The 14,042-nt window shown below is 51.8% G+C and overlaps 2 protein-coding genes across 2 annotated transcripts, besides 2 other annotated features; one reads left to right on the forward strand and one right to left on the reverse strand.

Annotated features, from left to right (window-relative positions):
* Positions 1-576: part of a sequence feature (repetitive element) that runs on past the window's edge.
* An 8-nt stretch (positions 577-584) lies between these two features.
* Positions 585-1,463: a sequence feature (repetitive element).
* Positions 1,464-1,660: 197 nt separating this feature from the next.
* On the forward strand, positions 1,661-4,783 carry CYME_CMB069C (hypothetical protein, conserved; the record flags this gene model as incomplete). The annotated part of the gene is made up of 1 exon (XM_005535112.1): positions 1,661-4,783. The coding sequence occupies one exon, from the start codon at positions 1,661-1,663 to the stop codon at positions 4,781-4,783; it is 3,123 nt and encodes a 1,040-aa protein (XP_005535169.1).
* Positions 4,784-9,539: 4,756 nt separating this feature from the next.
* CYME_CMB070C (ubiquitin protein ligase E3A) lies at positions 9,540-12,878 on the reverse strand (the record flags this gene model as incomplete). The annotated part of the gene is made up of 1 exon (XM_005535113.1): positions 9,540-12,878. One exon carries the CDS (start codon positions 12,876-12,878, stop codon positions 9,540-9,542), a length of 3,339 nt encoding a protein of 1,112 aa, XP_005535170.1.
* Positions 12,879-14,042: the final 1,164 nt, after the last annotated feature.

The following is a 14,042-nucleotide window of genomic DNA, read 5'->3' on the forward strand; positions in this document are numbered from 1 at the left end:
CTACTCCGTACGCTACTACGAGTCTCTGACTTTCATCCTCCTTAAGGGCACTCAACTGATTGAAAAAGTTGGCAAATGCCCGCTGCTTCCCACAGTACAGAATCATACGCAGACGAATCCATCGATTCCTTGTATACTCCTCCCACAGCGCATCACAATGCGCAATGTGAACTTCCATAAACTCCCGAAAAAAGCTTTAAAGTCCGCTCCTCGGCTCGTCACCTCGCTCATAGCTTCCAGGTGCTCTTTCACTCCTGCATTCCACATCTCAATTTTCTTCCTCGCATTCATGATTTCCGATTCTCGATAGTATCTTGCTCTCGAGAATCTCAACAGGCGCATGTCTTTCTGACGTAAGTTGCAGTTCGTACCATCTTCCGCGCGCGTGGGTACTGCGATGGTTATGATATATGTGTTCCCGGGCTCTGCACCAACGACAAAGTCGTTATCTGGCACCTCCTGCGTCGCGGGACCCGCCTCCTTCTCATGTTCATGACTCGCCGCACCAACGACGAAATCGTTCTTCTGCACTTTCTGCGTCGTAGGATCCGCCTCCTTCTCATCTACACGCTTCGTCGCGGGCGAAGCCGAATGCAGACCAGAAGGCGAGCCCTACCGCGCAGGAGGTGCAGAAGAACGATTTCGTCGTTGATGCGAACCCCGGGAACACGAATATCATACCCATCGCAGCACCCAAGTATAGGGAAGATGCTAACACCGGCAACTTACGTCAGAAAGACATGCGTTTGGTGAAGCCCTCAAGGGCTAGATATTACCGAGAATCGGGAATCATGAATGCATGGAAGAAAATTGAGACGTGAAACGCAGGAATGAAAGAGCACCTAGAAGCTATGAGCGAGAAGACGCGCCGAGGAGCGGACTTTCGGGCTTTTCTGAAATTCATGGAAGTTTGTGTTGCTCATTGGAAGGCGCTGTGGGAAGAATATACAAAGCCCCGGTGGGCCCGTCTGCGTATGAACTCGTACAGTGGGAAGCAGCATGCATTCGCGAACTTTTTCAATCAGTTTAGCGCTCTCAAGGAGAATGAAAGTCAGAGGCTCGTAGTAGCATACGAAGCATAGAGCTCGGCGTCGAAAAAAGGGTGTAGGCGATCTCCAACGACAAGAACGTACAAAGAGTGCGCATGCCGTTTCGTCACGATACCGATAGATGAGTTCCGAGCGTCGTATACAAACCACAAATTGGGGTGCACGCTTCAGAGGGTCGAGATGGCAAAGTGCCAGCGGAGCCCTGAGGATATGAAAAAGTACAGAGGGCCGACGGAAGAGCAAATGGAAAGGAGGGCGAGACTTCGAGGATGGCTTGCACTAGTGAGTTCAACTACCAATGGCGAGAAACGCATGGAGTATGTGAACCGAGATTTTAATGCCGCTATCAATATAAGGAGATGTGCGGTGATAGAAAGAAGACCACCAGAGTTGGCACGAGAGAATTTCGTGGGGCAACCTTTCAAAGTGGGACTATATGAGAAACAGTTTGAACCAGTTGTGAGTGAGCGGTACAAAAAGACTGGGAGGCGTCTGCTCATCAATTAGATATAGCTTGTTCCGGTCGGGTTTCCCGCCGCTACTGTGTACTGCCGGTGACGTTCGACTTTCGAACAGCGTTCGTTGTCGTGGGTGGTTTTCGTGAGTGCAAAATGGCTTTTTGCGATTTGAGTGTCTTCACGACGGAACTGTCGTGCGCTACAGGTAATGCACGTCTTCGCAGTCGCCAGGCAACCCTGTTCACCTTGAAGGGTCGCGTTCACAGGACTGCGTCGGATCTTCGCAGGACTCACAAAATCAGTCGTTTGGTGAGCATGAACGTTAGCGAAACACTCACAAGCACCAAAGCTGTTCAAAATTTGGAGCCATTAGGCACCAAAGAGAGCGTCCTGGATGCTGCAGTCTCGGCGAAAAAAGTCCAAGCTCCGGGCACCGCAGCACTTTACTTTGCTTACGGCAGCAATATGTGCCCCCGAGTACTGGGACCCGACACTGATCTTCTCTATTTGTTGCGACGAATATCGTCGTCGTCCTGGGAAACCGGAGAGCCGGCCGTACTGGAAGGGTTCAGCCTTGAGTTCAGCTGCCCTGGCGTGGAAGCCCTCGGAGAACCAGCATTCGCCAACATTGTGCCTGCCGTCGAGGCCAATTCTGGTGCACCCCGTGAGCAGTATGATACAGAGGTTCACGGTGTTTTGTTTCGATTGACACAAGCAGAATTAGACCGCATCCTATTATCGGAAGGGGTCGGGTTAGGGCGCCAGCGCGTCGTCAACGTCACAGTACGCACCTACCGCAACGTACTCTATGAAAATGTCAAGACAGTCGCGTATGTATCATGGGAGATACGGAATCCACAAAAGCCCTCGTCACGTTACCTCGAGCTCATCCTGGAAGGCGCTAATTACTTTCACTTGGATATTCGGTATGTTCGAACGCTTCTGCGCAAGGCCTCCGGTGAGTACACCTCTGCCGCGCTCCCAGCCACGAATAATATTCAGAGCGACATGGTGAAAATGCTTCAGGACATACAGGTTCCCCAACAGATTGTGGCGTTTTATCAAGAAATGCACCACCTCAAGGGAACGGTTCGATTCATCATGCCTCCGATGCTTGACGAGAGCTCACGGGCGACTAGGCCGCTGTTGCTGTTCTTCCCCGGCCTAGATGGCACTGGCATCAGTATTGCTACACAGCTTAGAATGTTTCAGTCAAAATATGATGTTCGCATTTTGGTGATTCCTCGGGACAACCGAATGCCGCTGGATGAATTAGGGAACACAATTCTGGATTGTTTGGAGTGCCTCTGGAAACAAAAGACAGAGGTACTGATGTCGAAAGAGGTATCGCACGAGCCTCAGGTTGCACCGGATGTTCTCGCTGAGAGCATGGGCTGCTTATTGTGGTTTGAGTGTGTAAGAGCTTTTCGCAGACGAGCGAATCTCAAATGCGGCGCTGTTGACCCCTGCGAAAGCCCTACTCGCGCTCTGGCAAGGCACGTCATGCTGGTGAACCCAGCAACTAGTTTCAGCAAATCAGCTCTCGCTCCAGTTTGGGAAAATATCTCTGCATTACCCGACCCCGTTTACCACGTTGCTCCGTACATATTTAGCCCTATTCTGATCGATCTGCTCCAGCTTTTGGCAGAGCCCAGTATGGCGTTTCAGTCACTCCAGCGAATGGGTGTCCTCCGCGAAATCTTGCCCAAGGAGACGCTCCGTCATCGGGTGCGACTCATTCGCGACTTTCGCTATGCAGCCGATGACTTTGCGGCTGCAGCAGAGTACGGTGCTGAGCAATACACAATCGCAGTTGCAGCGAATGATGCTCTGCTGCCCTCTCTAGCAGAATCAGAGAGTCTCCTTGGAAAGCTTACGCTGCCTTTTCTCGAAATTCAAAAAACGGGGGTCCGGAGGATGAGTAGCCTTCCTGCTACTGTTGTTCGGTACGTTGCAACTCAAGGTGGGCACGCGCTGCTCCAGTCGGGGAGCTTCGATGCTTACCAGCAGCTCATGGTTAAGGCTGAACGCGCACATGATCGCATTCGAAGAGGTCTTTTGGAACGAATACCCAAAGCTGCGAAAGATTCACATACCCGTTCGTCTCCGAGCCAGCATACAACGGACGTCACCGACAAAACAATGGGCTCAGGTTTCGTAACTGAAACCCTCGACAACGACCAAACACTTGTTGCCAGGTCGCCAACAAATGGACAGCTGGATCGATATGCGATACGGCAGAGGACTGGCTCGTCCGTGCGGGATTCAACCACGGGCTCACGGTTTTTCCCGAGGAACAAGTTCGCGCTCGGCGAGACGCGGTGGCAGCTTCAACGACAGAGGCGTCTGCTTTCGCCAATTTTTCTGGATTTCGACAAGGTACCCTTATCATCATCAACGCGTCCGGTTCTGTTTGTTGGAAATCATACCCGTTTGGGGCTCATCGATTTACCATTTCTGATTGACCAAGTCTGGAAGAGCCGGGGTGTATTCGTGCGGGGTCTGGCACATCCCATTATATTCGCGATGCAGCAGCGGGGTCAGTCTCAATGGGAAAGTGCGGGAGATCGGCAGCGCACGCGAGCCCGCGACTTTGCGACGAATCTCGCTGCACTAGGCGCTGTATCTGTATCACCGCGAACGGTTTACAGTCTCCTTCGGAACGGCGACTCTTTATTGCTTTTCCCAGGCGGCGCCCGTGAAGCATATAAGAGACGTGGCGAAAATAATCAAATTTTTTGGCCGAAGGATGAAGAGTTTGTGAGACTTTGTGCACGCCTCGATGCTGTTATTGTGCCTTTTGCCTCTTTTGGCCCTGATGACAGCTTCGACGTCGTGGCGGACGGAGAAGAACTCTTGAACGTACCTTTTCTGGGCGGCTTTATTCGCAATCAGTTTGAAAGAATGGGTGTTCGCGCTGATATTGTGCGTGCTTGGCGCTCGCCGCTTTCCGAGCAGCCCTCTGATGCGGCGATCGCAGACCTGTTGATCCCGCTGCTGCGACCGCGGCCGCCACTGCGACTCTACTTCCAGTTTTTCGATCCGGTATATCCCGATGCATCCCTTGTAAGAGATCGGCAACGAGCGCAGAGCATCTATGAGGACATCCGCTCTACAGTCGCGAATGGTTTGCGTCATCTCGAATGCATCGCCAAAAGACAGGACGCATACCTCCATTTTCATCAGCGTTTCCTGTACGAAAGCCTTCATCAGGGTGCACAGGCACCAACACTGACACCCTGGTCCACTGTAGATGCGCATTTGCTGCTGGACTGATGCTTACAAGTTGCTTGAAAGGAACGTCAGCATGTGGCGCTCCCAAGATAGCTTCCTTCTCGGGCATCGGCGGCGATGCACCTCATTTTCTCTCCGGAAATCGGATACCCACTGGAAGCGGGCATTGCGGCGCCGTTTCATATGCGCTTGCACAGGTGCAAGCGCGGCGACTTGTGTGCAGGCACAATATGCTGCCGTGCACGCACGTGCACGCTTGCATCTGTTCTTTCTGAGGCTGAAGGACGTTGACATGAACCAGGGATACTCCATGGTGCGCTTGATATCGACGTGCTCGCCTCGATGAACAGCCGCACACCGCTCTGATCTGCAGGCGGGCACGTTGCGCATCGAAGCATGCTCATCGCTCAGTAATGTCGATTGATGGAGCGTGGTTATCGGTTACGAATTTCCACGGAAAACAGTACTCGGTTGGACTGCAAGGCGCTTTAGCGTCACAGGAATGCTGACCGTACTTTACATGTACTCTGCACCTGGTGGTGTACATCCATTGCTCTCTCTCCTCGCAGCCGCGTCGTCCAGGTGGAGACCTCAGCGTTTTAGCTCAATGCCGACACTGTGTAGTAAATGATCATTTTGAAAAGTTGCTCAACACAAAGCCGCCGGGCGCTCCGGAACAACAGCACATTACCGTGTTGATTGAATCGTTTACAGCTCGATGGCGAAAATGGTTGCAAGCATCGTTTCAGGGGGAATCACACCATGGCGAGCAGCTCGCAGTCGATATTCTCGCCACACGACAATTGATCAGCTTATCGTACACCACTTAGAGCAGCCGTATCTGTTAATGACGCATCTGCTCTACCAGTTTTTGCGCACACCGGCGTGCGTAATGCATGTTTATCGTCCTGAACGCATCGATGGGAATCGTACAGGATAGATTCTTGCATTCGTTGTACGCTCTCGTCGAGGACCTAGAGCGCAACGCTTACGACCTGCAGTACGTTCAGCGCCATAGGCTAACACCAAGCGACGCAAGCTATCGGTCATTCCTTTTTCCATATCATTGAACGATCTGGTTGATGCTTGCTACAGTGCAAACGGAACCGTCGGCTACCAGAGCGCTATCATGTCCACCTGTCAGGGATAATCCGCAGTAGCCACCACAACTCTTGTCTCCTGCTTCCGAATGAATCGTATAAAAGCATGTGACTCTGCTCGATTCGGCGCTGAGCGTGTCGAACTGAGTTCTAATGTCGTCATGCAGCGTTTCGGGACGCCTCATGACAACCATCATGCCCAGCTCCCTATGAGACCGTGCCCTGGAAAGTTGAGCCGCTCCATCTTGTTTCCGTTCGGGTTATGGTTTCGTCGTTTTAATTAAGAGTTATAGGGACCGCTCCAATGTCCTGGATCCCAGGATCTTCGCCCATAAGGAAGTCTTTCTCTTCATTTAAAGTGAGTGGTTGCGAACAAGCATGGTTGCTTGACTCAGGTCTAGGTTCCACGAATGGCTTGCAGACTGGTTTTACTTCGGTCTCGATGATATCTGTGAGATTCGTTCCATTTCCTCCATGGACACGTGAAATCCTGAAGGAGCTTCGCCAATGCTCTTCGTGAAGTTGGTCGAACGCCTCGTAGTCGTTCGCTGAGACCAGCTCATCCTTCGACTTCTCCTTTACTTGGCCGAATAGTATGAAAGTAGCCACCATACTCTGCATCTGTTTTTTCCTAGTGACTCATACGTTCTCGGAGGGAGATGGGGCTGAATCTCATCTTCTCCACGCAAGTATTTCATGTTCATTAAGCATCCTTTCGAAACCTTCTACGTCGCGAGGGGGCGCACGCACCGGAGCGGGTCTCTCCGCTCCCTGCCGCGCACGAGCAGAGAAGAAACAAAGCAGTTTAGGGTTGGTGAAAGTAGTAGAGTTCAAGTCGTCAAAGAATGATTTGCGGAAGAACGTTGGAATGGTTGCGAACTATTCTTTTATGGGCCCGTGAGCTTAGAGATAGCTTTCGACATCAACGCAGACACTCTCGACAGTAATTGGGAGAACGTACTTGCACAAAGAGCAGGTCGACGCCACTAGCAGCTGCGTTCTGCTTGACCGCTTATGAACAGTAGAAGTTGTCGCTGTCAAAGGTTATGATAGAGGAGCATGGGATGAGGAAGCCATGAAGAGCTTCACAGAAGGATGAAGCATCTAGTGATGTCGATTGTTTCACGATCTGGAGGCCACATCACGATTAAATTGCCGCTGGTGCTGATATTGTCGGTATTGCGAGCTTATTGCTCATTTTTGAATACTGGTTTGGCCCATTTTCAGTACTCATGTACAGGTCTACCATTCTTGCCGCCAAAAGTCTCATCGGGTGAGAGGAGCACCATTCCATCTCGCATGAGGCGTTCGCATTTCAGAAGGATATGCTTCGTGTGTTGCTCAACACGACGCAGTCTCCAAGACAAACATGTTTTTCATCTTTGCATCTCCGCGGCTCACCAGCACAGTTCTAAATAAAGGCACGGAAACTTGGTATCCTGTGGCAACTTTGGCAAAGTATCCTTCAGAGGAAATGGAGTGGAAGGGAATGGTGAGGATACTGTCTTACAGGTAGAGTTTGATAGGTTCTGTTTGCGGTGCACGATGTCCATGATAAGGACTGCGAGAAAGAGCAAGAAAACTCACCTGGCAGGCAAACTTGACTGAATTGCACAAGTAATGCTGCTCTGTTGCGAGCCAGCAGTAACATCCCAAAGTCGTTCCAAACCGTCCAGCAATCCGTAGGACACATACGTGCCGTCAAATACCTGCGATGAAGACAACCAAATATGTTCGTACTGGCGCAGGCGTTCCGGAATGCACTGCCATGACTGTAAGGCACGTGCACAGCATCCTGCACAAACAACATGGTAAGCATAAAATGGAACCGTTTCACTAACTGAAGTGAACACTGCAAAGTTTGTTCCTCGTCCAGCTGCCGGCAACATCAGCCTTTGCTGACCTTTTCCATAATTGTTTCGATTTCCTTTTACTGATTTCCAGCTTCAAATAAAGCGGCCTCTCCTGTCCTGACAACTCCGTTGTCAGCAGTTGAAGGGTGCAAATAGCGGCGTTTAACTCGCCTTTTCATAGCTTCTGGTTAATTTTGAAGCATTTCACGCACAGGCGAAATTTATTCTCTACACTGCACGTGCTTTTTTCATCATGTTTAGATAACGCCTTGGCGCACCGTTTGCAGCTGTGAAACATCGATACGGCCAAGTGTTCCCATACATCCACTACAAATCCTCCTCCGGACGGTGCTCTGCGGCGCGCGAATCCTTGCTTCATCACTTTTAAAGTCCTTAACAGTGTAGACCACCTGGATGCCCTCTGTTTCAGCACCCAGTGCCGCGCGCCTGGATCATGGGCTCCCTCTGAGCATTCCCCTCGGCAAGTTTGCTGTGTGCTGTACGTGCAAGCGCATATTGCTCTATTCGATGGAGGATTTGTGGAACGCGATTTCACCCATTCTAAACCAATTTCCGGAAGGTAAGTCCAGAGTGGAGAACAGATCGAGAACTTTGGATCTGTCTACGCTTCTTTCTTGCGAGGCTGGGACGCACCTTCCACGGGAAGCTATCTCAATTACGTCTTAAGTCCATTCCACGGCTCTTCTCCATAAAAAACAGAAGAACCGCAAGCTTCCGGGATCATGTCCTGTGAAAGCATCACGCAAGAGCCGAAAGCATTTTCGTATACAGCCAGAAAAAGAGAAGCATATCTTTATCAGGTAAAATCAGTTATTGGCATAACGGGTTTTTTGAAAGTTCGAGATGAGCTTGAGACCATGTCGCCAAGGAGCGGCTTCGGGCTTTTTCTTTCCTCGTAAATCCGGCGACACGAATTGTCCCGCCAACGAGTGCGTTGAAATAGAAAGTTCGAAAGCTGAGAGCACGCATGATCTGTGCAAGCGACTCGTGAGGAACGAGGAAAACAGGACATTTTTTGGAACAAATTGTTTAGTATTATAGGTTATTTTACGAGCCCTTGCTCGAGCGCGTCGCGAATCATCTTGATGACGGGAAGGCATCGAATTCCGGTGGCGGAGACTCGAGGAAGTCACCCCGCATACCTGATGCAGAATTTGGAAACTGCATTTTAGTTCGTGACCTCCTACAGCAGCACATCGAAGACAACTGCGGCGGATCTAAAAATCATTCGAGCAAAATACCACAAGTCACGAACATCGTGATTAGTTCTGTGTTTCATTTCCATTTGACACTGATGTAGCCACGCACCGTTGCTCGCTTCACAGAAGGGGGCGTAGCTCGTGTCGTCCGCTAGCTCCAGTGCGAGAATGCCCAGTGGGTCCAACGCCAGTCGGCACGCAAGGCTTGTAAGCGAGAAAAGAGTCACTCTGCTGGTGAATTTACACCGAGGCCAGAAGAACCGCCCTCATGCGGTGACTGCTGTGGAAAAAAAGGTCCAGACCCTGGCACTACGCTGATACCTCACCGATCCCTGTCGAGCATCCGTCACACCGTCGCACATAGAAACTGACCGGCACACGCACCTCAGATCGTACAGGAACGGGAACAAGTAGAACCGGATGGATCTCCAGGCATTCGAACGAGCACCTACATCCAGCGGCACTGCGGCGCAAGGCACATGACTTGAACAGCGAACCCGAAGCGCACGAGTGCACCATGCTTGAAATAGTCATTTTGTTCATGGTTACTTTGCAGGCTCATGATTCCTTTTGCCGATCGCTGCGTGACTCGGTTATACAGAGAATGCTAGACCGTCTTTTTTATTCACTGAAGACCAAAGCCCTGCGCATTCTTTATCGCTGTGTCCAGCATTGCACGCATTTTCTCTCGAGACGAGTAATCCGGCAAAAGCAAAACGTTGAAGCACGTATGCGCAGTCGGTAATCGGTCTGTGTCTGCACCTGCTCGCTGGATAACAAAGTGCAGTTTGCCCAGGCCACCCACCGGGGCGCGGTCGGAGCCAGTGACAAAGGCTAGTAACCTGCGCCGATCATCCTCCTTCATGTTGTCGTGAACAATGGACCAAAACCACCGAACAGCCAGCGACTCCGACGTGTATCCACCTTCGTATTTGGTGACGCGCTCAAGAGCGTGAAAATCAAGTTCTGGTTCACCTCGAACGACAATCTCCAGTTCGTCTGGCGAAAACAGCATGAGCGCTACGCCCCGGGAAAGCATCATCGAAAATCCCGCCGCGAACGCGTCAAACTGTTCGCGAACAGAGTCAACGAGGAGATATCTGGCATATAATCGCACGAACTCTTGCCTATTTTCTCTCGTGACAGGAATATTTCGGCCATTCGGAACAAGATCGTAAGTGCGGATTTCGCCCCAGTAGTTATAATCAATGGAGAAGGTCAAACCGAAAACGTCCTCGACAGGCTCCTTGCCTTCGTACGCCAGCAGCTGCTGTAGCGACTGCGCTACTCGCGGAAAAGCGTCTCGGAGGTCCGCTACGTCCACCGACATACCTAGCAGGCGCTTGTACAAAATCGGTGGAAAATGCACTTCGAGTATGATGCCGTTGTAAACAGCCAGCCCGATCAGCAACCCAACGAGCATGAATTCGATCTTGGATTCAAAGCTGTGGGGATTAAACCATATGTATCTCGTCTCGGCGTCGTACTGAAACATCCCGTAATCGGGCGATAGGAGTTTCTCCATGAGCATCATCATGTACTCCTTGCGAACGCCACCTTCATCGACAGCCGGTTCACCAATGAACTCAACGCGAAGCGGTTTCAACAAATCCCGCGAATCTAGAGATCGGATGCAGACCAGCGTATCACTCACGATGTGCTCTCGCCGCACCCTCAGCACGCAGAAGGTGTCAGCTCCGAGCGGCTGCCCGATGATTCCAAAAGGCATCGGCAAAACGTGCTGGAAAAATGCTTGCATTTGCTCCGAATGCTGTGTGACGCGTGCTTCCTCGTGGAGAATGCGTGCTTTCGCTGCCTGATCGATGAGAAACGGAGCATCCTTGCAGAATGAGAAGCTCTCGGGGGCTCGACGCCAACGTTCATAGTCAGTCCAAAGGTCGACTATATTCGAAACTGCATCATTATAGAAAACAGTCCGCGGGAGGCGGTCACCAGCCGCTCGGTGGACTAGTTCCAGAAATTTCGCCGCAGTGATCGTCGCCTGCGATACGCGCTTCGTTGCCCGCAGAGATATAGATATCAGATCATTCATCGGTGTTACAAAGCGCTGGATAATCAGCTCTGCTGGAGCCTCCCGCAGCGAGTTAACCACTCGTTCCAAGGCGCCCGTGGTGCAACGCATCAACAAGCTCAGTGCGCGCGATAGAAGTGCCGGTGAGCGGTTCTGTGCGTCTGCGTCCGCAAAGATAGGATTCTGAATCAGCGCCAGCATCGCTAGAGCTGCCTCGGGATACCTACGAGCGGTAGGATCTCGACCGCAGGCTTCTCGTGCATCCACGGGCGGACGATGTTGAACAGGAAAAGGTGGCGTCCAGAGAACGCTCTCGTTGAACGTCGATGACACATTCGGAGCTTCAGTGTACTCTTGCAGCATCTTGGCATCACCCATTGCCAGGATCGCCAGATACACTTGCTCTCTCGCCAGGTTATAGAGTGTTGCCTTGGATCTCTGGGGCGTTGCATAGAATCGCTCCACTGCACGCAAATCTATCGAAGGCGCTGGTGAGCCTTTCTGTAAGAATGGCGAGCCCCTGGGTGCCAGCGGGCGATACACAGGTATCGGCACTTGGCGATCGCTCGGACATACGACGCCGTACGTTCGATTACCGCTCGCACTTACGCCGCACCAGATAAGCTTCCCGGCATCTGACGCAAGGCTGAGAAGGTTTCTAGTCGCGCCAGCCAGGTGCTCTCCGTCTTCGCTTTCTGGATCGACTTGCAAAGCAGCTACACGTAAACGAGGCGCCTGGATAGGCAGTGGACGGAGCTTGTCGGAGACGTCACCGTCACCAAGCTGACCCGACTCGCCTGCGCCCCAAGCATAGAGGGTCCCCTCGGCATCAAGGGCGAGCGAGTGGGAGTCGCCTGCCGCTATAGCGACAATATGTTTGTCAACCAGCGGGCCGTGCACAACGGTCACTGTGGATATGTCTGCCGTAGAACCATGGCCTAGCTGACCGTTGCGTCCACCACCAACGGAAACGACCTTTCCCGATGCCGTGAGAATCAATGTGTGACGGGCACCACATGCGACGTCTACGTAAACGTCATTCGGAAGGGCCAGCGGCACTCTCGTGGGCTGCAGAACAAATGCTGCTCCGTTGGTTGCGGCTGGGTTACCTAGCTGACCATCTCGGTTGTCTCCAAATGTGAAACACGATCCCGATGAAGTAATCAGCGCAACGTGATACGCACCAGAGGCAATCCTGCACACAGGTTGACCGTAGAGAGCGTGAATACGCCTTATATTCGTGAGTATGCTGGGCTTTGTCGACACAGTGCCGTCCGGGTTAGTTTCGGCAGGATTGGGGTTCCCTCCAAGGAAGCATTCGCCCGCCCAGCTGAGCGCCAAAAAGTGATGCCGTCCGGCGGCTACTTGCACGATCTTGTAGTCCCCGAGTTCAGAGACGCGATCGATTTGCACCCTACCTTCTTCAGACTGCAGAATATAGTAAAGTGACCCATCGCGCCCTACAGCAAAAGCCACGTGCGCACTGCACGCTACTGAAACGCACTCCGTGGGCAGAGCCAACCGCGCCGGGGTCCCCGACTCACTGAGGAAAAACAAGGTACCCGGGCGCGTGAGCACAACCGTAAAATTTGTACCACCCACCGCGTATACTGGCTCAGGAATGGAGGCTAGAGCCCACTCAGTGGAGCTCGAGAAAGGAGGCTGCAGACGCGGAACTGCAACTACGTTGCCCAGGGACACCGCTCCCCAGACGAGGAGGTGCGTTAGCAGCGGTTCGGTCTGGGGCCACTGCACAGTTGCAGCACATGACGCTTCCCCGCGCTCGATTTCAGAATCAGAAACAGACAGACAAGGCGTCGTCTGCTCCGTAACGCCCTGCGGGGCCGCTTCCGACTCGTCTCCGGAGCTCTGCTTTCGAGCTGCTCCTTCACTACGCTGCTCTGGGTCGGTCAAGAAAGGTTTTTCGTCCATTACACCTAAATGATGCACAAAAACCGATAAGACTTTATTTGGAGCTTCCCAATGCTTTTCAGTACCTTAACGATAACTCCTGAGACCCTCAGGAACATGACATTCCAAGGTATTTCCGACTCATCACCCCAAGGTACGCTTGATCTCATTTCTCGCGCTTCGGTAAACTTCGCGGCTTTCGATGAGCGCCGATCGCGATGGATGCCCTAACGAAGGCAGTCTGGATGGTTATCGTCATTCAACTCAATTCTGTTTCACACTGCTGTGTGGATTCGTATGCGTTTTCGGAATTTGTAACAGGCGATCGACATCACGATGCAATGTACCCTATGGATTGTAGACGAATTGCCAGTCGGATGTATTTATCACTGAACAGCGCATGGAGGACTGCATTCCTCGTGCAGCTCAGCTGTACCGCGATACTTAGATGGTCGAGGAACTCTTACAGAACCAAGAACCTGCGCCCCATTGTAAAAAACTGATATTCTCGAAGACTAATTTCGGTCGATGGCGGAGAACGACGTGTCGTTGAGTTCAATGAAAAGCAAGAATGGACGATAGTAGCCATCATTGTCGTCTCTGTAGTCCAGCAGCTTGTTCGTGTAGATCTGAAAACACTGGGATACAAGCGCCAACAAGAGTCCTGGTCCACGCACGGCTATCTTCCACCGAAATCGAAAAGACAGTGTTCCTGGAACGTTCTGGTCGGCACGATACGGGGATTCGTCAGTTCGTTTTCCCGGTCGATGATACTTCCCACGGACGAGACGGTGAGCGCGTTAAAGGGTATTCGAGGAGATGGAGTCCGTTCACTGTACGATCGAACTCGTGGATAGCGACCACGTCCTGTGTTCTGGCTGCAGTAGACTCAAGTTGCGGCCTCAGTTTCGCTTGTACAGAAGGTTCATCCAACCGCATCCACTTTGCCGAATCATTGAAGACTTTCCCTGATGTCTGGCGAAGTTCTTCTACTACACAACGTTGTATTTCTCAATTCCCCATGCGTTTGAGCTTTTACCGATTCTTTTGGAAAACAGCAGCTTTTTATTCCTCCGTACACTCCGTGGTGGGGGTCCACGGAAGGGCATTTTTTGTGCAAAGTAATATTCGCTGCACTGGGAAAGTCGCTAAAGCGTTCAGCGCAAGGTGACGCCAAGGTACATT

The sequence above is a fragment of the Cyanidioschyzon merolae genome, chromosome 2 (genome assembly GCF_000091205.1).
Source record: "Cyanidioschyzon merolae strain 10D DNA, chromosome 2, complete genome".
NCBI classification, from domain to species: Eukaryota; Rhodophyta; class Bangiophyceae; order Cyanidiales; family Cyanidiaceae; genus Cyanidioschyzon; species Cyanidioschyzon merolae.